Source organism: Anomaloglossus baeobatrachus, chromosome 1 (assembly GCF_048569485.1).
Source record: "Anomaloglossus baeobatrachus isolate aAnoBae1 chromosome 1, aAnoBae1.hap1, whole genome shotgun sequence".
Classification (NCBI taxonomy): domain Eukaryota; kingdom Metazoa; phylum Chordata; class Amphibia; order Anura; family Aromobatidae; genus Anomaloglossus; species Anomaloglossus baeobatrachus.
The window spans coordinates 764974992-764997400 of record NC_134353.1 but is presented as its reverse complement, the minus strand read 5'-3'; the positions used below and the strand labels follow the sequence as shown (position 1 = coordinate 764997400).

At 44.3% G+C, this 22409-nt stretch overlaps 1 protein-coding gene across 1 annotated transcript in view; it reads right to left on the bottom strand.

Annotated features, from left to right (window-relative positions):
* The window catches only part of CCDC60 (coiled-coil domain containing 60), a 380115-nt gene that overhangs the window by 152745 nt on the left and 204961 nt on the right, over nt 1-22409 (bottom strand). Inside the window, exons 4-5 of the mRNA XM_075341855.1 lie at nt 4335-4535; nt 3618-3731 (exon numbers count right to left, since the gene is read on the bottom strand). Of these exons, the coding sequence (XP_075197970.1) occupies nt 3618-3731; nt 4335-4535 (315 nt within the window). The remainder of the gene's footprint in view (nt 1-3617; nt 3732-4334; nt 4536-22409) is intronic.

The window sequence follows — 22409 nt, the reverse complement described above, 5'->3', positions numbered from 1 at the left end:
TGATTTTCACGGACGTGTCAAATGTGCGTTTTCCCTTCCGTGTGCTGTGTTTATGGCACTACGTGTGTTCTCCGTGTGTTATACGTAATAACACATAAAGAACGGAAAGCCCTGCCTTACCTGTTTCTTCCGGAGCTGTCTGTGGTGCTGACTGACAGTGTCCGGCACAGGCCCCGCCCCGCTGACGCTGCTTCCGGCCCCAGTGAAGAAGATGCGTTGTTCAAATTCACTGAGGGACGGACGCACGTGACAACTGCGGCAGAGACTGCAGGACTCGTGGAGGTGAGTTTGTGTTATTTTTTATTTTTAACATGACACGTGTGTTTCTCCTGCGCGTGTCACGTGGGCCCGCATCCACACTACATCCGTGTGGTACGTGTGCAGGCCACGTGACACCTGTGCTGACGGAGAAACACGGATATGCATCCGTGTGGAGCACATGGGCTCACGTGTGCTCCACACGGAGGCACGGGCCAATGGCTGCACACGTGCATGCACATAAACCCATTGATTTTAATGGGTTTACGTGTGTCCGTGTCTCCGGTACATACGGGCACGGACCTAGAACATACCGGAGACACGTGCGTGTGAAGGGGGCCTTATGGTGTATACTCATTGCCTGACTGACAACAGCAACATATACTGAGCTGGATAAAATTTTAGTACCAGCATGTGTGAGAAGGGACATTTATATAAAGTAAGTACACATAAATCATCAAGTCTAAGATATTTAGTTAATAATATATCCTGTTTGCAGTGTGAAATCTGGTGACATGTGCTTTATGAACATTCTATTAGGCTGGAGTCACACTTGCAAGTGACTTGCAGAGTCTCACATCGCATCACCCGCACACTCTCATGAAAGGAGCAGGTTGGCTGCATGTATTTCTATGCAGCTGAGACACTCCTGTCTGGAGTTTTTTTTGTTTTTTTTTAAGTGTGATTACTTCTGTCTGGTTGTGATGCCATTTTTCTGGTGATTTTAGTAAACCGGAAACAAATGGTTGTCAGCTCTAAGTATGAAAATTGTGTTTGACATTGTTTTATCCCTTGATTTGTTAGTTTTGCCCATTTGCTGGGCCAAATGCTTTGCATATTTTGTCAGAGGTAGTCTAATTTGGCTTATATATTAAAATATAAAATATATTTTTGTTTTTTGTGTGTTTTGTAGATAAAACATGGTAAAAGCAAAGCCAAATTATCAACAGATGTGAGGAAGCTAATTATTCTGAACTCAGGCAAAAGCCAAAAACCGGTAACTATGGAATTCAAATGTTGTCAGACTCAAGTGTCACGAGAAAGAAAGAAAGAAAGAAAGAAAGAAAGAAAGAAAGCTAAGGAACAGCTGACAAACCTAGAAGTGGACAACCACGGAAACCTTCCTCCAAAGTTAATCACATTATTTTAAAAAATGTCTGTATCTGATGTCCATAAAAGTGCTGGAAAGATTTCACACAAAATGAAAGAAGAATATGTGGTCAAAGTGAGTCGCCAAACTGTGGCATGATGACTAAAGCGGGGTTTACACGCTGCAACATCGCTAGCATCTGCTAGCGATGTCGAGCACGATAGCACCCGCCCCCGTCGTACGTGCGATATTGTGTGATCGCTGCCATAGCGAACATTATCGCTACGGTAGCGTACACGCACATACTTGCTCTGCGACGGCGCTCTGGCCGGCGAACCGCCTCCTTTCTAAGGGGGTGGTTCGTGCGACGTCACAGCGACGTCACACGGCAGGAGTCCAATAGAAGCGGAGGGGCGGAGATGAGCGGGACATAACATCCCGCCCACCTCTTTCCTTCCACATTGCCGATGGAGGCAGGTAAGGAGATGTTCGTCGCTCCTGCGGTGTCACGCACAGCGATGTGTGGTGGCGCAGGAACGAGGAACGACATCGCTAATAAGCATTAAACGATTTTTTTGTTTTAGGACAACCTCTCCTTGGCAAACGATTTTGACCGCTTTTGCGATCGTTTAAGGTCGCTCAAAAGTGTCACATGCTGCAATCTCGTTAATGAAGCCGGATGTGCGTCACAAACACTGTGACCCCGACGATAATTCATTAACGATATCGTAGCGTGTAAACCCCACTTAAGAGTAGTAGTTCCAGTCAGGAATCCTTCTCATCTCTAGAACGAACTGGAAGGTGCGGCTTGAGTTTGCCAAAGGACACAGCCAATGGAAAGAGACATATTGGTCTATGGTTTTGTGATCGGATGAATCCAAATTCAATCTGTTTGGTAGTGATAGCAAAGACTATATATACCGACCCAATTGGAAAACGTAATGGTGTAAGGTAGCAAACACCTACAGTTAAACATGGTGGTGGTAATGTCATGGTTTGGGGCTGCTTTTCTGTTTCTGCCATTGGCCCTGTGCATAGAATTGATGGAAATATGAATGCTACTATGTAAAAGAATATACTGGAGAATGTAATGCTGCCATATTCAAGCAAGACAATGATCCTAAGCACACATCCAATTCAGCCAACAATTGGTTAGGAAAGAAAAATATTCACCTGTTGCAATAACCAAGCCAAACACCTGATTTATAGAGCACCTTTGGGGTGAGTTAGGGTGACGAGTTGGGGCTTGTACCCAAAGCAATAAAGATGAATTGTTTGCAGATTAACAAATTGAATGGAGCAAGATCCCTCAAGATGTCTTTAATATCATAGTGACTTTAATGCCCTATCGGTGTGGTGCAGTAATTAAAGCAAGAGGTTATGCTATAAAATACCAAGTCATGGCATTGTAATCAATGAATTACTCTCTATGTTGTGATCAATAAATAGAATATGGAAAACATTTGGCAGTCAGTTTTCTTTAATCAACTGACCAGACCTATGTACAAAAGAATTTTAGTTAAAATTAATGTCTTCCATGATAACTTCATGCACTTTCAATTCATCTCCAGGAAAATGGCAACAACAACCAGAGAGAAGTAATAGCACTTTAAAAAAAAAAAAACAAAAAAAACCTTTTGGTTGCCACTGTAGTTGTCTGTGAAGCTTATTCCATTCTTGCTAATGCAATTATTCATTACTAGGGATGATCGAATACCTCAAATATTGGGCTTCGCGAATATTTGCCAAATAGGTCGCCGCTATTCGACTATTCGCGAATATTCGATGCGCAATGTAAGTCTATGAGAAACCCGAATAACAACTATTCGGAACTATTCGGGCTTCCCATAGACTTACATCGCGCATCGAATATTCGCATAGCGGCAACCTATTCGGAAAATATTCGCGAAGCCGTATATTTGAGGTATTCGATCATCCCTATTCATTACAATAGGCAAATTGCAGGATAAATCTGCCTTTGTGTCTCTATGATAACCATAGACAACCAACATTTAGCAGTGAAAACAAAAAGTACAGCTGCCAAATGCCACCAACAACCATAACATCAGACGATAGAATAGTAGGATTATACCAAGGAAAACATAACCCTGCTATATCCTATCTGGGGTTTTTGCAGGTGAATGATGATTTGTTTGAAGTTGTATTTTAATGTACAGTACTGAAAAAAAGTCTGGTCTGCTTAGACACAAATGCCTTTTAGGCTTAAAAATAAAAACACAGAGAAAATGATTATAGGAATTGAACGTACGGATCTACATCAAGGACTTGTTTGGAAAACAGACTGTTGTGTACGGGCGTGAATGGACGGCTCATTGCGCTCTTCTCCTTTTTCTGCTGTTCTCCAATCTCTGTAAGAAAGAACCTGGAGGGAGAAATAAATTCATCCAAGTTAGTATAATAAGTATAATTTACAACGAACACACCTAAGACGCTCAGCAGACCGCACAAAGGTGTATAACAGACGTATCTCCAGAAAATCACGTGCCACAAGCTTTGGGAATGTAACTGTTCTGCCATATTTAACAGCAAACCTGGAGATCAATTTTTTAAAAAATGTCTTTAGGATGAGTCTGTAACTTGAAGATATCAGAAATAGGAAAAAACACCCAGTGCATTTATAGGATAAGCATTTCCCTCCAGCTTCAGAGGAAACTTCCTAACAGCTTGTTTCCCCATCTGTTTACACAGCCCGGTGCGTAAAGGTGATAAAAGCCGTACAACACAACCGGCTAAATTAGGAGCATTAGAAGCAAGTGAACCTGGAGAGCCGCCGAGATTCCGCTAAAATTCACAGCCTGCCCATAAATAAGGCTCCAGAGACCTAATATGTGAATACCCTTTTTTTTTGCTAGTATTTTATGGCTCATTTGCAATATAATTTAAAACTTCTGAGCCATTGTGACTGACATTGTGCGCCTTTACATCAGATACGGACTAGAAGCCGAATAATAAAAAGAAGTCTCACCTTGTCTTGTTATCTGCTTTACCGGTTCCTTCGTCGTCCCCTGAGCTATCCTCACAAGATTCCCTGAAGGGTTGTGGTTCAGTTCTGTACTTTTCCTGCTGAAGATGTTGTTTCTTTTGTGCTTCCAATTTTTTTCCTTCTTGCTCTTGCTCGAGAATGCGAAAATAACTTCGGCCTTGCTTTACACTGCAGATCAGCTTCCTGCCAAGCAAACAACATAATCATAGAAGACTAGAGGCCATCTCAAGCCACCCCCGGCCGCTCACTTTTTCCTGCGGTCCTAATTTTCTTTGATTTCGTTTTTAGGGACATTCATTCCCTAAAAATTGATATCAACAGGCAGAATAACATCTCTGTGGAGGAGAAAAGGGCCTTATGGAATCTCAGGGAAAATAAAGACCTAGTGATAAAGGACGCAGATAAAGGGGGCAATATTTTACTTTGGCCTGTGGAACTATATACAAATGAGGCCAAAAGCCAATTATCTAATAGGGACGTATATCAACCCCTCCCTTCTGACCCCACTTTGATTTTTAAATCTAAGATGGAGCGTCTTTTGGTACATGTATATCCCCAAGGAATCATTACCAAAAAGGAATTGGAATTTCTTTCGGTCAGGAATCCACTGACGCCCACCTTCTACATGCTCCCGAAGGTGCATAAATCGCTGATCAACCCACCAGGTAGACCTATTGCGGCCGGGATAGGCGGGATTTTTGAACAACCATGCTCATATCTGGATTTTTATCTGCAGCCCATTACCCTTTGGTTGGATTCCTACGTCAGGGACTCGGCGGACCTTATCATGCGTTTGGAGGAACTCACTATTCCGGAAGGTACTATTTTGGTAACAATGGACGTAGAATCCCTCTATACCAATATCGGACACGATTTAGGTATGGGGCGGTTTCATATTTTTTGTCCACAAATAGTACGGGATCTAAGGAAGATGAAGATTTTTTGTTGAATCTGCTTTCCATGGTCCTTAATCTCAATTATTTCGTTTTTGATAGGGTTTTTTACAAGCAGGTGTCGGGGACCGCGATGGGGGCACGTTGTGCCCCCTCGTATGCTAGCATCTATCTTGGATGGTGGGAGGAGACAAAAGTGCGGAAAATGGCCAACTACGGAGGACATGTTTTTAGGTGGTTCAGATATCTGGATGATATCTTGATGTTATGGACAGGTTCGTGGGGGGAGTGTGAGGAATTTATTACAGAATTGAATAACAACACACTCAATATTTTCCTCACATCACATTTGTCACTTATTACAGTTGATTTCTTGGATCTGAAGATCTGTTTGATGAACTCAAGAATTGTGACAGACCTGTTCCAGAAGCCTACCTCAACGAGCAACTTTTTACACTATATAAGTGTCCACCTGGTACACCAACATAAAGGAATTCCGAAGGGCCAATTCCTTTGTCTCCGAAGAAACTATACCAGGGACGAGGATTTCCGAGTACAATCTTTGGACTTGACGAGGAGGTTCTTGGCAAGGGGGTACCCTAAAAAGGTAATCTCCCATGCTTTTCAACATTCCATTTCCAGAGAGAGGAAGGATGTTCTTAAAAAAGAGTGTGATGGAAATAGGGCAGAACGTAAGATCAGTGTTATCATCACCTACAATAATCAGTGGTTGGATTTGCGCCGCATATTGCAGAAGAATTGGGGAATTCTACAAAGTGAACCAGCCGTTGCCCAGCATATCTCTGATGTGCCGGGTATAGTGGCTAGAAGGGCAAAGAACCTCAAGGACTTCCTTACAGTTAGCCATTTTTGTAGATCCACAAGAAGAACAGATGGGGGTACTACAGTGGAGGGATCCTACCCTTGTGGAAATTGTAATGTCTGCCCTCTGATGATTGCTAGGGATCTAATATTTTTCAATATGTTCCCATCTTCACAGAAGCCACGGGGTTTTTTCAACTGCCGGACAAGGAACTTGGTCTATGGATTGATATGCGGATGTCCTAAGATTTATGTTGGACAAACGGGTCAGGAACTTAGAAAACAACAGCACTTGTCCACTATTGGTACAGCGAAAACGGACTTGGAAAAGGGCAAAATGATATCTCCAGTAGCGATGCACTTTCTGAAAGAGCATGGTGGGCGGGCGTCTAACATTAAGATTCAGAGGTGGCAATGTTACCCTGGATTTACTTAGGCGTGAATCAGCTTGGATTTTCCAGTTAAATTGTCTTGCCCTATTGGGTATAAATGAGGACCTCTTATTTACGGGGTTTTATAAGCAGAGATGATGATGGTTTTTTTCCTATCTGGACCCTATTTGGATTTGGGTCCAGATGGGAGAATATACATTATCATATATGTTCCCCGTTTTCATATACGTTTTAGCCTGTATAGGACCATCCTTGTCGTATTTTGGAGTTTTAATCTATTGTTCACTTTTTATAATAAGCGGAGATGGTGATGTTTTTCCTATTTGGACCCTATTGGGACCCCATAGGGGTTGATTTAATAATAATGAGGCCTGGCAGAATCTAATTATAAGAGCAAAGGAGCAAAAATGATATATTTATATAAATGTAAAATAAATATAATACTTTTTGTATATAGGGGCCATTTGATTGCCATTTGCTACCTTTGGGAAAGTATTTTACTTTATTTGATCTTGCCATGGCAATTATTGATTATCCCCATGAAATATCTGGGTCCAGATGGGAGAATATACGTTATCATACTGTATATGTTCCCCGTTTTCATATATGTTCCAGCATGTAAAGGATCATCTTTGTTATATTTGGGGCTTTAATCTATAAGTTTGCTTCTGTAATATTTGATAAAAATCATCTAACAGCTCCCAAAACGAAGCTTACAAATTTCCTGTCTCCTTGCATGGCGGCCGCCATCTTTTTGGTACCCGAAAACTCCCTCTGCCTCTATCTGATTGAATGCCAGCGTGCATGTGACTTCCGGGACGCCGGAGACATCCATAACGCGGCGATTCTGAATGCCAGGAAGTACTCCAACACAGATGATGAGGTAAACTCTTGGTTATTTAAACCCCCACTTCTTAGGTGGGCACATTCTACCCCTGACGAAGCTGTCCCATGTGACAGCGATACGTGTGGGGAACCTGTAATCCCACCCTGGCTATTTTTGTTATGGATCTTACTAGCTGGTAAATCCAGCTATTGCTGGTGGTATCTGGGCTTTGTTCGCAGGGATCTCTCTATATTATCTGGGTTGCATATATCATTGCTAATTTATATGTGCTGTTTATGATCTATGGGTATGTGATATTTGTTATTCCCCTATGTATCTATTTTGGTGCAAAGTTTATACTCATGCCTATGATCCAGTTACTGTTGAGTGACTCATGTTTGTATACATACTAACTTAGCCCTGTACTAAATTTGCCTGTAAATTTTGCCTGTATATTGTGATTTTTGTATACAGCCAGGGGGGTGTTTGTCCTTTACAGGGATCAAACAAAGAGGATAGAGGCTTTTTTGTATGCCTTTTTAAGTGATTTTAATATGTTTTGTGTCCACTTTGTTTATAATAAAGACCAAACATTTGTATTTCCTTAAGGCCTCAGCCACACTTACGTGACAAAACATAACGTTTTTGTCACGTACGTGTTAAAGTGGTGGTTTTGTCTCCATGTGCCGTGTTTATGGCACGTACGTGTTCTCCGTGTGTTATACGTAATAACACACGGAGAACGGAAAGCCCCGCCTTACCTGCATCATCTGGCGCTGTCTGTGGTGCTCAATGACAGCGTCCGGCCAAAGCCACGCCCTGTTGATGCTGCTTCTGGCCCCCAGTGAAGAAGAAGCGTTGTTCAAATTCACTGGGGGACGGATGCAGGGGACAGCCGCGGCAGAGACTGCAGGTATGGTGGAGGTATGTGTTTTTATTATTTTTACACTGACACGTGTCTTTCTCCGGCGCATTGTCACACAGGCCCGGATCCACACTACATCCGTGTGGTACGGGTGTGGGCCGTGTGACACCCGTGCTGCCGGAACAATACGGACATGTCAGCGTTTTTAAAAAACGGACACACGTAATTTCGGAACGGATACACGTTCCATTCCTGAATACTTACGTGTTTCCAAAACAATAACAATACATAGGACCACGTGGGCCCGTGTCTACGGTACGTGAAAAAAAAGGCACACACGTACCGGAGGCACATGAGTGTGGCAGAGGCCTAAAGGTGTATCCCTCGTTTTTGCACACCACCTTGTTTGCTTTCTTCTCTATGCCTCTTTTGGTGTGTTGGGGTGATCCCTTATCTTTTTATTGCCAAATTATTTAATCCTGGAGGTGGTGCCCTCTAAAATAGCTTCAGAAGACTAGAGGCCGTCTACATACATATCGAAACCGGGGTTGTCTACATATAGAACACTCCATAAAGTCCATATAGTGAACAAATCTAATATATAAAGCTGAGTGTATGTATGAATGTATGTATTTCTACTAAAGGAATCCGCATCGTTGCATTTACAATCACAAAATGTTGCACAGACACCTCACTTTACTCAGGGAATGTCATAGACTATGTTTTGAGGGGAAATCTTAACAGTTGTTTGCCCCCAAAAAACTCTTAATTACTGTTTGGATGTGTGAGGTAATATATTGGCTGTTTTCATAGTCAGGCTTGTGTCACACTTGCGATTGCCTCGCGTGTATCTCGCGTGAGTCTCGCGGTGCATAACCCGGCACGGACGCCCACACAGGTGCGGGTCGGTTGCATGCATATGATTTGAGAAAAAATGATCATATTAAGAAGTTTTTGCATGAGATTTCAGACGTCTCCTTCTCTTTGTCGGTACTGTAAATTAGTGTTTATTTCAACATTAAAAAGTGCACAGAAAAATAAGCGGCAAAACAGCAGTGTGTGAACAAGCCCTAACTATGTAGTTTTATTTTTAGTCATGTTAAATTAAGATCCCATAATGAGTTTTTGACTCATTTTCACTGAGCAAAATACACAGTGTCGTAAAGTTTCAGCAGAGAGGCGGGATTTATAGAAATCTCCTACCCACTGTGCTTCAATTTTACTCGGCATAAACTGACCTGTAGTGTGTGTGTTTTATATCTGCAAAGTGTCAATTTCTCCTTATGTACACTGAGCTTTATGTGCAAATTATGAACGTAGACTTGCATTAGGCCGGGGCCACATGGGTATTACTGCAATCCCCTCGCATGACACTCGGCTCACGTTGACAGTACAGCAGAGCCGACTGTCATGCGAGTGTCCCTGCGACTGAGGTCCGATCATGCAAGTGGACCTCAGCTGCGGGGGGCGGGCCGGCACTGAGGAGGGGTTCGCTGGCACTGAGGAGGGGAGGGCCGGCACTGAGGAGGGGCAGGCCAGTGCTGCGGAGGGCGGTGGCTGACGCTGAGGAGGGGAGGGAGGGATTTATCTCCCTCTCTCCTCCGTAGCCGGCTATTGCCATTCTCGCACTGCACTCGCAGTACACCGGTGTACCGCGAGTGCAGTGAGATTTTTATCTCGCCCCATAGACTTGAATGGGTGCGAGAGAAACAAGGATCGCATTACAATTGCAGCATGCTGCGATTGTTTTCTCGGTTCGATTAGGGCTGAGAAAATAATCACTCATGGGTGTTGACACACAGGCTAATATTGGTGCGAGTGCAATGCGATTTTTTGCGATTTTCATACAGTGTGGCTTAGGCCAAAGATGCAGAAAAATGCAAGTAAAAACATGTGTTTGTAGTGCATTTGCGCTATGGAAACACTCAATGCATGTAATTCCGAACATGACTGTGTGAATAAAGTTTTGTCAAAGTCAAATATCAGAAGTAGAGATGAACAGACCTGTGGACTTTTGGTTCAGCGGCGTCAGCCAAACTTTAAATTAAGATTCGTTTGGGACCCAAACTTGATCTGAACCCCAATGGAAGTCACTAATTGGGCAGTTGAGGTCTCCGCCCACATGCAGCCAGCCATAAACAGATCACTTCTGGGGGCGGATGGGCAGAGTTTTTCATTTATTTTTTTTTTAAGTTGCACACTAAAGCTGACTGTGCTGTTGTTACCCCCAGTGCCAGCCGATCAAACACTACAAGCGTCTCGCACTGGGCTGAGGAACAAGTGTACCTGAGCACAGCGATGCTCACGTGAGTGTTGTTCATACGTAAAGCACCAGAACTCAGAATTCTGTTTTTTGTAAAGTCTGTGTTTGGTACAAACACTGAACAACCCAACCTCGAGTTCGCTCATCTCTAAGCAACAGGCATCAAATACAGAGCTCCTTTATTGAAAGTATGACATATCAAAAATAAACTTCAACTGCAGTGACAAAAACACAATAACTTGGGGCGTGGCTTGTGCATGGATGGGTAGGAAGCAGAAGCTCTGACAGAGACAGACAGAGACTCTCTTATTTGCCAATTCCTAAGTGATGGTGGGCAAGAAGAAGCAGGAGGGCGAGGGAGCAGCAGTGGAGGGTGAGGGAGGTGGTGCAGGATCAAAAATGGCACCGCAAGAAAATTGGACAGTTTTATCAGCAACGCTAGGATGCAGGCCACCTCCACTAGCCAGATATACTTGTTGCTATGTCCTCACTGGAACTGGGAGGGGAAGAAGGCAGGCCTGGCAAAATGGAAAATAGAGTTCCCGGAATATGAGATACAGATATATTGGGAGCTACCCGATCTCTAGTAAAAATAGTGCCATATGCTAGTTATACAGACATTGCTTTATGGGTCTTTCATAGGGCGCACATATCACCTCTGGTTCGGTCCAGGATGTCATCTCCAATATACGCTTGCTCTAAGTAAAAATAAGAAAGCCACCACTAAATGTGCACTACAGCACTAAAAATTTTAAACTGTACTTATTAAAATTTGAGATTTCTGGCCAAAAATTGCAATTTTTTGAGCTACCCCGCCACGTCACGGCAAATCTCTATGGGGCAGTCCTACTCTAAAATATTTTTATATAAAATGTGCCTTATGGCCTCATATTATGAGAAGGTAGAACTGTTCTGAGCAGCACTTACTTGGTGTTTTTCAATCCCGAATTGGGGTGCACGGCAAGGTGGGGGTCAGCCACCGATCAATTCAACACAAAAAAAACAAGAAAGCCAGCACTAAATGTGCACATATACGCTTGCGCTAAGTGTGAACTGGCAAGAGCTATACTATATCATCAGTTTTGGGAATGCACGCAAATTTTGGAAGTGTGGAAACAAGTACATCTGAGAATTCAAAGCACGTACAAGATTCAATTCCAGTTAACCCCTCAATAAGCCATCTTTAATATCTTAAGGGAGACACAGCAGAGTATCCCCAGGGGAACAAAGGCGGCACTTTCTATTTGGGCAGCGGCCACTAGGAAAAGCATTTTACACCAATGGATAAACTCGAATCCCCCAACTATGGCATTGGTTGACACAAAAATCAAGTTTCTGTATAAAATAGAGAGATTAGAGATATTGACAAACAAGGAAAAATTGACCAGGAATTTTTTTGAAACATGGAGTCCATATATCCAGACACTCCCTATAGACACTAAAAATAGTCTTAGATCACAATTTGAAAATATCTCATGGTACCTGCTGGAGGTCATTGGAGGGCACAACCCAATACCATAAAGATCCATAAAGGTTTGGAGAGAAGACACGCAGAGGTGGGGTGGGGGGGATCGGGAGGGGGGATGGGATTTGAGGAGATTTATTATCTGTAATTTTGTAGATTAACATAACCATATTGTATTGTGAGATTACATGATTATTGATCATCTGTTATTGTTATTAAAAACTAATAAAAAGAATGTTTAAAAAAAAAAAAGGCGCCGCAGAAGACTGCAGCCCTCTCTGCAGACCGCAACCAAGACCTGTGCGAGTCCCCAGATGGTGGACAGAGGGCTGTAAGTACCCCACAACATCGAGGTCCTCCCCTTCCCCTCTATCCTCCCCACTCCACCAGAACTCGCCAAGAAGCAGGCATTCTCCTCCCCAGACCACCACGCTGAATGCAGGCCAGGAGGTGAAGGGGGTTGGGGGCAGGGGTATAGAGGCACATCAGAGTCCTGAAGAGGATTGGGACTGGAAGACTCACATAAGGGCCATCCCTACCAAGCTGTAGATGGATCTCCTCTTGGGCAGAATGGAGAATTTACACAAACAATATATGTCTGCACTTAAGGAGGAAATACAGCATACTGGCAGATGCATAGATGCTGTTGAGTCAACACAGGAGCAAATATTACAGTGTGCCGCCCCCACGCCTGTAGCAGCCGGGCTGCTCGGATCCGGACCCGCTTTGTGGCTCGAGGGATCCTCAGGACCCGAGGGTCACGTGGAAATGCCAAATGAAAAGGGGGACATAGTTGTACGGGTTTGGCCGTATTCAGTTTGTGACGCCACCCATGGTGTGTGGTGAAAGGTGGCACCACCGTTGCTGTTGTGGGACACCCCGGCGGAGATGTAATGGCAGCTAGATGTTAACCCCTCCGTGGGTAGGGATGGTTGCCCGGGGGCCCAGTGGCTCTGTGCAGGGGATGGCGATAGAAGGGGGCCTGCGCGCCCAGACGTACCAGAGGCTGTTTGGTTGCTCACAGTTGAATAAATCACACAAGTCTTTTGGTCAACCAAGGTGCCTGTGGCCGGCCGCCGCGGCCGGTTGTACTCTGGTCCCCCACCCGGGCTGGTGGTCGCTGTCTTTTCCCTTTGCACTCTGTTTGCTTGTGTTGGACTTCCCGGTATGGAACACGGGAGTCCGCTCCCAGCTTGTTGTGTACCTGAGGAGCCGTGCCCGCTGATGCTGACCCATGAGATCTATCAGGCCCTGGCGGTTGCCCTATCCCTCTCTGTGGGTGGTTGTCTGCTTTTGGGACTTTGGTTGGGACAGGCCCTTTTATCCTGCCCTCAATCAGTTGATTAGCTAGGCCGTTGGTTCCAGTCCTGGCTCCAGGGTCCGAGTACCCCCTCTGTACACGGTTTCTGGTTCCTGCTAACGGAGACCACCGTCTGCCACCTAGCCAAGGTACCAGGGCTCCAACCATTGCACCAGTCAACTTGAGCTTCACCTCCTCTGGAGCTACACCTAGCCCCAGCCTCCACTCCTCTCCACTTGAACTCCAAACTTCAACTACTTGCTTTCCTGCCCTGGGCTGTCTAGACCCCTTGGTAGGCGTTTCCTAACCGCCTGGTCCCGCCCACTTGTGTGCCAGGGTTTCAGGTCGGCTGTATGTAACCTTGGTGAGGGAAGGTGTTATGCGGGGGCCTATGTGTGACTACCTGGTTTTGTCAGGGCGTCACAACAGCATTTAGAAGACTATCAGCAGGCCCTGCAGTCACACTCCATGCAGCTTGAGGATATTCTGCACCATCTGGATGACATTGAAAATAGACACAGGCGGAATAACCTGCAGATATAGGGCCTAAGTGAGGAGATGGAAACATCACAGCTCGAGACATGGGCTCAGAAGTTCTTTGGGGACTTGCTCTAGCCTATGCCAGGATCACATATTGACCTGGACAGGATTCATAGAGCCCTGGTCCCCGCTCCACCAACCCTGAACGCACAAGAGACGTCATCTGCAGGGTCCACTTTTGTAAGGAGAAAAAGGCCATCCTGAGGAACTTCAAGGACAAAAGCTCCTGCTCGTACCAAGGTTCTCCTCTCCTCATACTTCCGGACTTCGCCCGCAGGACCCTGCAGCTCCAGAAAGCCCTTAAACCTCTCCTGGAGATACTCAGATCCAGGGGCATCCTCTATAGATGGGGATACCCATTCTAACTCCTTGCCAGAAAAGAAGGGAAATCTGCAATCTTAAGATCCTTGGGAGACCTTCCAAAATTTCTGGGGACTTTCGAGCTATCCATGGTGAAACTACCAGACTGGCCGCCATCTTGCCATATGTCTCCCATATCGCCTAGAGAAACCTGGCAACCTGCCCGCAGTAGGATGGGAAGGAGTGGAAGCTCTCCTGCCACCTTTGAAACCAGATCATCTCTTCAGGACTGTGAACACCTACTTTATGCAGCTGATGCCCTCTGGATGGCTAGGCCATGTGCAGGAGATGCGGTATCCATGTTTGTACAACCCAGAAGTTAATTGTTGGTTGTGACCATCAGTGAGACTGCTCCGTATGGATGCCTTGGAAGTGTTTGCTCGGAGGCACTGAAAGCAGTCTCCTGAGGACATATAATGTCTCCTATTCTGTGCGTTGCTGCGTGTTAAGTTAATGCAGTATATGTTCCTTGTTACATAGAGTCTCTATGTAGCCAGAGCCTATTGGCTCCAAACATGTTCACTCGGGATGTGTGCAGCTCTGTCCCGGTCTAGTGTTCCCGCGTTTCCCTCAATAGAGACTGCAGCACAAGTGCTGCCCTAGACAGAAGTCTTTGTAGTATTTAGAGAAGATATAGTCTCTTCTTCGAAGAATTTTTCCCTTTTTTTTCTTTTTGGCTTTTTTTTTTTTCTTGCCTTTACCTTTTGTCTCTCTCTCTTTCCAGTCATCCTCTGAATCCCTCTTATACCTTCCATGGATACCCTGACATTCTGTATCTATAATGCACAAGGCCTAAATAAACCCGAAAAGAAGAAGGGTACAGATAGTAATGCACCAAGAGACGCATTTCCCAGCCGCAAATGTACCCAATTGTAAATCTAAATTGTTCCCAGTTTGGTATCATGGACCGCATCTCTCGCGTAAGGTGTGTGGTGTGTCCATTGTGTTCTACAAATCATTTTCCTCAGCGGTGCTGGACGTGGATACAGACCCTGAGGGCTGATATATATATTTCTTCAGATCTTCTACTTACAAAATGCTTATACCCTTGGTAATATATATTTTCCCAATCAGGGAAAGGTTAGGTTTGGCACCGAGGTCTTGGGGAGGTTGGTGTCCTTTGCCACTGGATCAAAGATAATCCTGGGGGCTATTTTAATCTTACCATGGATCCATCTATCGACTCTTCCACAGGTAAGACCTGTTTCCCATAGCGCAATCCGGAATTTAAAAAAAGACCTTGTGTCTCTTAGAGTGGTGGACTTGTGGAGGGTGTTGCACCCCGGGGTCAGAAACTTTAGCTATCACTCAGTGGCCCGCAATAGTTATTCCAGGTTGGACCACCTTTTTGTTTCTCAGGACTTGTTGGAAGTTAACCCGAGAAGCTCTATGGACGTCCGACTGTGGTCAGATCATGTGCCAGTTCATGGTGAACTGGGGGTCAGGGAGAAAGGCGGGGTATGGGAGTACACTTGCAAACAGAATGATAATATTCTGGAGGATGAGTTATGTCTGTCTGATATCAAGTGAACTATCTCGTCCTTCCTGGTAGATCATGGCGCAGACCCCACACCAGACCCGATCAAGGGTCTGGTGTGGGGTCTCAAATGCGTCATCAGAGGTGTATGTATTTCACATGGGTCCAGGGTGAAAAGGGAATGCTCTCAACAACTGAGAGATGCCATACTCCTAGGCACAAAGGAGACTTCCAATAGGGCTCTGGCATGTGACTCTCTGAGAGCAGAAATTTTTACCATGATGTAGCAGATCATATCCCTATTTGACAAGCGTTATCTCTGAGCCAGGGACAAACTACGTAGGAACTATTTTGAATTTGGAGATACATGTGGCAAGTGGCTTGCTAGTACGTTACACCCTAGAATGGAACAGACCCTGTTCACCTCTATCAACTCTACCCTGGGCAAGATGGTTCACTGTACCTCGCAGATTTTGGAGAAATTTAGATCATATTATTCAGCTTTATATAATCTTAATGATAGTTTGGATTGGGGCCCCTTGAGTGCGCAGCGAGACATGGAGGAATACCTAATCAAATTCTCACCTAGAAAAATCACAGAACAAGAGACGGATAATTTAGAGTTGGAGTTTACGTAGCCAGAGTTTAAAGCAGTTATACAGGGATTGAAAACAGGGAAAAGCCCAGGCCCAGATGGGTTTACTCCCAGATTCTATCAAAAGTTTGGCGAGGAGTGTGGCCCTCTCCTTCTTAAGGCCTTCAATTCCATCTCAAAATTTTGTAATTTACCTCTAGAGGCGGTACATGCGTGTATATCAGTGATCCCAAAACCGGGTAAGGAACCCTCGATCTGTTCAAACTATAGGCCAATATCATTAATCAATGTGGACCTTAAATTATATTCCAAGATGATAGCGCTACACCTTCAACAATATATCCCTGGGCTAATCCATAGGGAGCAGGTGGGTTTTGTCTCAGGCAGGGAAGCCCGGGACAACACCATTAAGACCCTGTCCCTGATGTATAGAGCACAAACGGGCAAAACACCACTCTGCTTGCTATCAGTAGACATTGAAAAGGCATTTGACAGGGTCCATTGGAAATTCCTGGAAGCCAATCAGAGTGGTCGGCATTGGGCAGAGGATGGTGGAATTGATCATGGCCCTCTATCATGCCCCAACAGCACAGGTAGGGGTCAAAGGGAGATTGTCGTCCCCCTTCGTAATTAAGAACGGGACTAGACAGGGGTGCCCGTTGTCTCCTTTCCTTTATATATTGGTGATGGAGACGCTGGCTAATGTGATAAGGCAGAACCGCTCAATTAAGGGAAATAAAGTCGGCCCATCAGAACATAAAATGTCGTTATTTGCCTACGATTTACTACTCTATGTGTCCTCCCCCAGAACAAGTATCCCTTCCATCTTAAAAGAATTTGATCAATTTAGCAAACTAAGCAATTTTAAGGTGAATTTGCAAAAATCTGAGATACTAAACGTTTCACTTTTGGAGCTTGGGTCGCTTCGGACAGGTTTTCCCTTCAAATGAAGCACCCAGTCAATTAAATACCTTGGGATTTACAGCGCTAGAGATCCCCAATCCATGTATTATCTGAATTACTCTACTCTTCGAGATACGGTCGACCGGGAATTTAGGGCATGGAGTAACTTGCCTATCTCATAGTTTGGGAGAATGAATGCTTTTAAAATGGATATCTTACCTAAGATACTTTATTTCTTCCAGACCATCCCGTGGAAACTAGATGTGGCCTTCTTTCTCAAATTATGGAAAACCATGAGGAACTTTATATGGCATGGGGTAGGTCCCGTCTGAGTCATAGGGTCCTGGTCAGATTGAGGGAGAATGAGGACACAAGGCTACCAGATCTAAGAGAATACCACATGGTGGCAATTGGTACCTCTGTCCATGATTCTTATGCATAACAAGGCCTCTAAACTGTGGGTGGAAATCAAGCAGGACATCTCGGAGGCTCAAGCGCTGGGGGTCTTTTGGTTATTATTATTAATAATCTTTATTTATAGAGCACCATTAATTCCATGGTGCTGTACATGAGAAGGGGTTACATACAGAATACATATCCAAGTTACAATAGACAGACTGGTACAGAGGGAAGAGGACCCTGCCCTTGCGAGCTTACATTCTATAGGATTTTTGGGAGGAGACAATAGGTGGGGTGTTGATTGGGTGGCAGTTCCGCATGGTGGTGAGGCGGTGGCGGCTCTGCACGGTGGTGAGGCGGTGGCGACTCCGTACGGTGGTTCTCTCCTAAGACCAATCTGGAAGACTTGAGTCTGTCTTACAAATTGCTTAGTTTGGCCACCATCTGGAGAAGAATTGTCAGATGCTTGGGTTTGGCATCCACGCCAGGACCTCTTACTCCACTGTAGGGCCACCCCCAGTTTGCAGGAATCCACAGGAACCGGCCATGAGTCTGCTCCCTTCTGGCCCGGGCCAAGTGTCTCGCTTAAGGGATGTCGTGGACTCCTCGGGTTGTAAAGCATTAGAAGGGATTCTGGTGGGTAAGGAGAGAGCCCCTGGGCACTGGTTACAGTATTTTCAATTACATAGCTACGTTCAGTCTCTGATCTCGGGGGAGGGGATCCCCTCCATGGTTACCCCATTCAAACAAAAGTGCTTGGAGGCAGAAGCCCCAACACAAACCATTTCTTTGCTGTACAAAAAGATTGTGTCAAGGAAGACAGAGGAGAAACCCCCCTTATATGTCGATACATGGCACAGAGAACTGGGATGTGAGTTTCCCCTAGCTCGTTGGCAAAGGGTCTTCACCATCACCCACAAGCTCTCGGCTTCCTGTAGGATTCAAGAGCTAAATGATAAAATTTTAAAGCGTTGGTTTAGAACCCCAGTAAAACTACACAGGATATACCCAGAAATCTCAAGTCTCTGTTAGAGATGCGATGGGGGGAAAGAACAATGCTGCATATATCGTGGAGCTGCCAAAGCATTAGACTTCTAGGGAATGACATATTTCAGCTATATAACCATTTGCTTTCTGACCAGATCAGGCCCACCCCTGAGCTGGCCCCCTTGTCTATGTTCTCAAGATCTGTACCTAGTGTTAAGAAAGACCTCTTGCGTTCTTTCTGATTGTGGTGCGTCAGCTTATCCCTAGGTTCTGGAAAACCACCTATGTCCTGAAAAGGATATATTGGGTGGAGGCGATTAACACACTCCAACGTCTGGAAGTAATCAGGGCTTTCTACGAGAAGTTTGACTCTAAATGGTTTGCGATCTGGCACCTTTGGATATTTTTTAAGGAAAAAGGCTGGGTTCCAAAAGTGGTTGACACAGAGGATCCTGGAGACCTTACTGGGTTTGGAGTGCAGACCAGGGACCTAAGGGAGACTATCCTGTCCCCACCACGGGGATACCCCATCTGAACCCTTTCCCCTCTATATTTCCTTTCCTCTCATCTTACTCTTTCTTCTTTTTTTCTCGCTTCCTCTCTGCTATCTTACTCTTGTTTCCTTTTTGCTTATTTGTTGTTTTCTAACCAAAGTAGATAGAGAATTTTCCACATGGCAATACATTGATTATTGTTGAATGTTTTATAGACACATATCTATTTAGGAGAAAGGGGCGATCCTTGATCTGACCCAATTGCACTTGATATACTATTTCTGCCTAATTAATTGTCTGGAAATGTTTGGCATTTTTCTTCTGTGTTTAATAGAAATACCTTGAACCTAAAAAACATAAATAACTTTAAAGGGATCTTATGTGTCCCACCTTTAGAGAGGCTCACTTTGCATGACCAGAAGTTGTCCGCACTTCTGGTCATGTGCACTACTCTGTCTCTGAGGCCTGGTGTATGCATCGCGGTTTCAGAGAGGCATACTGCACATGACAGAAGTGTGGATAACTTCTGGTCATGCAAAGTGAGCCTCTCTGAAGCCAGGATGCATACACCAAGCATCAGAAAAGCTTAATGCTGAGGGGTACAAAGCTGTGCGCACACACGGCTTTGTATCACACTACCGATGACGCTGGCTGTTGTAAAGCCTGTTATCATGCCCATAGGGCGTGTTAACATGCTTAGTGGGCCAACTAGTCAGGAAACTAATGCCCCTGCGACTCGTCACAGGCCTAATTAGCATCTCATAAACGATCTTTAGAAATACTTTTTCTAAAGATCTGTTTATGTATGCTACTATATGCTGGGACTGATAGGCAGGGATTCTAGATATGTGCACAGAACTTCTCGTGGTTCTGGGTGCACTGCGGACCTGACAGGTTCCTTTTAATAGATGCAGAAATGATATAGAAAGTCTGCCTCATCAAAAACTCACCAAATATTCATCGTGGGAATGTAACATTAAACAAAAACTATTTTATTTGCTCTATAGTGCCTTGAAAAAGTATGCTACTTTGTGTTTGTATGCCACATAAAATCCCAATAAAATACATTTAAGTTTACATGTGTAATGTGAAAATATGTGGAAAAATTTACGGGGTATGAACACTTTTTCAAGGCACTACATATATTATAAATGACAGGATTATTTCAGGGACTCTACAGGCTTAAAACTCCCCCCCAAAAAAGAAACATAGAAGCATAACCACTCATGCTCATAGGCTACCTTTGGGATTTCAGATCATCTCTACTGTGCACCTACATTTGTGAATTTTCCAGAATTTTTTGGGGAAAATTAAATTCCTCTTTTGAGGTTTAGCTTTTAAATTTAGTGTAGGGACTTGCAAGCAGGAGGACCCTTGACGTAGGGGTGCGAGCATCCGTATTTTGGCCAAAATATCAACTAATACCTCATATATATATATATATATATATATATATATACACACATGTGCACCTACATGTCTGAAACGTGCCCTATACAAAACATTTGTGTGCAATTTTAATACTAAGCAATCACCCCCTCCATGGAGTGGAAGTATACCCCATCATCACGGGGTATGAATACTTTTTCACGGCACTACAGATATTATAAATGACAACATTATTTCAGGGACTCTACAGGCTTAAAACTCCTCCCAAAAAAGAAACATAGAAGCATAACCACTCATGCTCATAGGCTACCTTTGGGATTTCAGAGCATCCGTATTTTGGCCAAAATATCAACTAATGCCTCATGTATTATTATTATATATATATATATATATATATATATATATATATATACAGTCATGGCCAAAAGTTTTGAGAATGACACCAAAATTATATTTTCACATGATCTGTTCTCCTCTGGTTTTTAATTGTGTTTGCATTTTGCCAGAATTTGTTGGTTTTTGTTTGTCCACCCGTCTCTTGATGATTGCCCACAAGTTCTCAATGGGATTAAGATCTGGGGAGTTTCCAGGCCATGGACCCAAAATCTCTATGTTTTGTTCCATGAGCCATTTAGTGATCACCTTTGCTTTATGGCAAGGTGCTCCATCATGCTGGAAAAGGCATTGTTGGGCGCCAAACTGCTCTTGGACAGTTGGGAGAAATTGCTCTTGGAGGACATTCTGGTACCATTCTTTATTCATGGCTGTGTTTTTAGGCAAGACTGTGAGTGAGCCGATTCCCTTGGCTGAGAAGCAACCCCACACATGAATCGTTTCAGGAAGCTTAACAGTTGGCATGAGACAAGACTGGTGGTAGCGCTCACCTCTTCTTCTCCTAATAAGCTGTTTTCCAGATGTCCCAAACAATCAAAAAGGGGATTCATCTGAGAAAATGACTTTACCCCAGTCCTCAGCAGTCCACTCCCTGTACCTTTTGCAGAATATCAGTCCCTGATGTTTTTTCTGGAGAGAAGTGGCTTCTTTGCTGCCCTCTTTGAAACGAGGCCTTGCTCAAAGAGTCTCCGCCTCACAGTGCGTGCAGAAGCACTCACACCAGCCTGCTGCCATTGCTGAGTTAGTTGGGCACTGCTGGTAGTCCGATTCCGCAGCTGAAACAGTTTTAAGATACGGTCCTGGCGTTTGCTGGTCCTTCTTGGGCACCCTGGAGCCTTTTTGGCAACAATGGAAGCTCTCTCCTTGAAGTTCTTGATGATGCAATAGATTGTTGACTGAGGTGCAATCTTTGTAGCTGCGATACTCTTCCCTGTTAGGCCATTTTTGTGCAGAGCAATGATGGCTGCACGTGTTTCTTTAGAGATAACCATGGTTAACTGAAGAGAAACACTGATACCAAGCACCAGCCTCCTTTTAAAGTGTTCAGTGGTGTCATTCTTACTTAATCAAGACTGATTGATCGCCAGCCCACACCTGTGTTAATGGAACAATCACTAAAACAATGTTAGCTGCTCCTTTTAAGGCAGGAATGCAATGATGTTGAAATGTGTTTTGGGGTTAAAGTTCATTTTCTTAGCCAATATTGACTTTGCAAGTAATTGCTGTTAAGCTGATCACTCTTTATGACATTCTGGAGTATATGCAAATTGCCATTAGAAAAACGTAAGCAGTAGACTTTGTAAAAATTAATATTTGTAGGATTCTCAAAACGTTTGACCATGACTGTATATATACCTGTGCACCTACATGTGTGAAACCTGTCCTATACAAGACATTTGTGTGCAATTTTAATTTTAATACTAAGCAGTCACCGCCTCCATTGAGTGGAGGCAGGGCCGTATTTACCATTAGGCACCCGTGGTCCGGTGCCTAGGGCGGCAGATTGTGAGGGGCGGCACCTTCTGGCAGCAAAAAAAAAAAAAAAAAAAAAATTTTTTTTTTTTTTTTTTTTTTTTTACATTTTTTTTGTGGCTGCTGAGCACAGGGAGCTGATTGACCCCGGAACTGCCGGCGCCTGCACTTCCGGGGTCACAGGCGCGCGCCAATCAGCTGCTTCCTCTGCGCTGCATCCA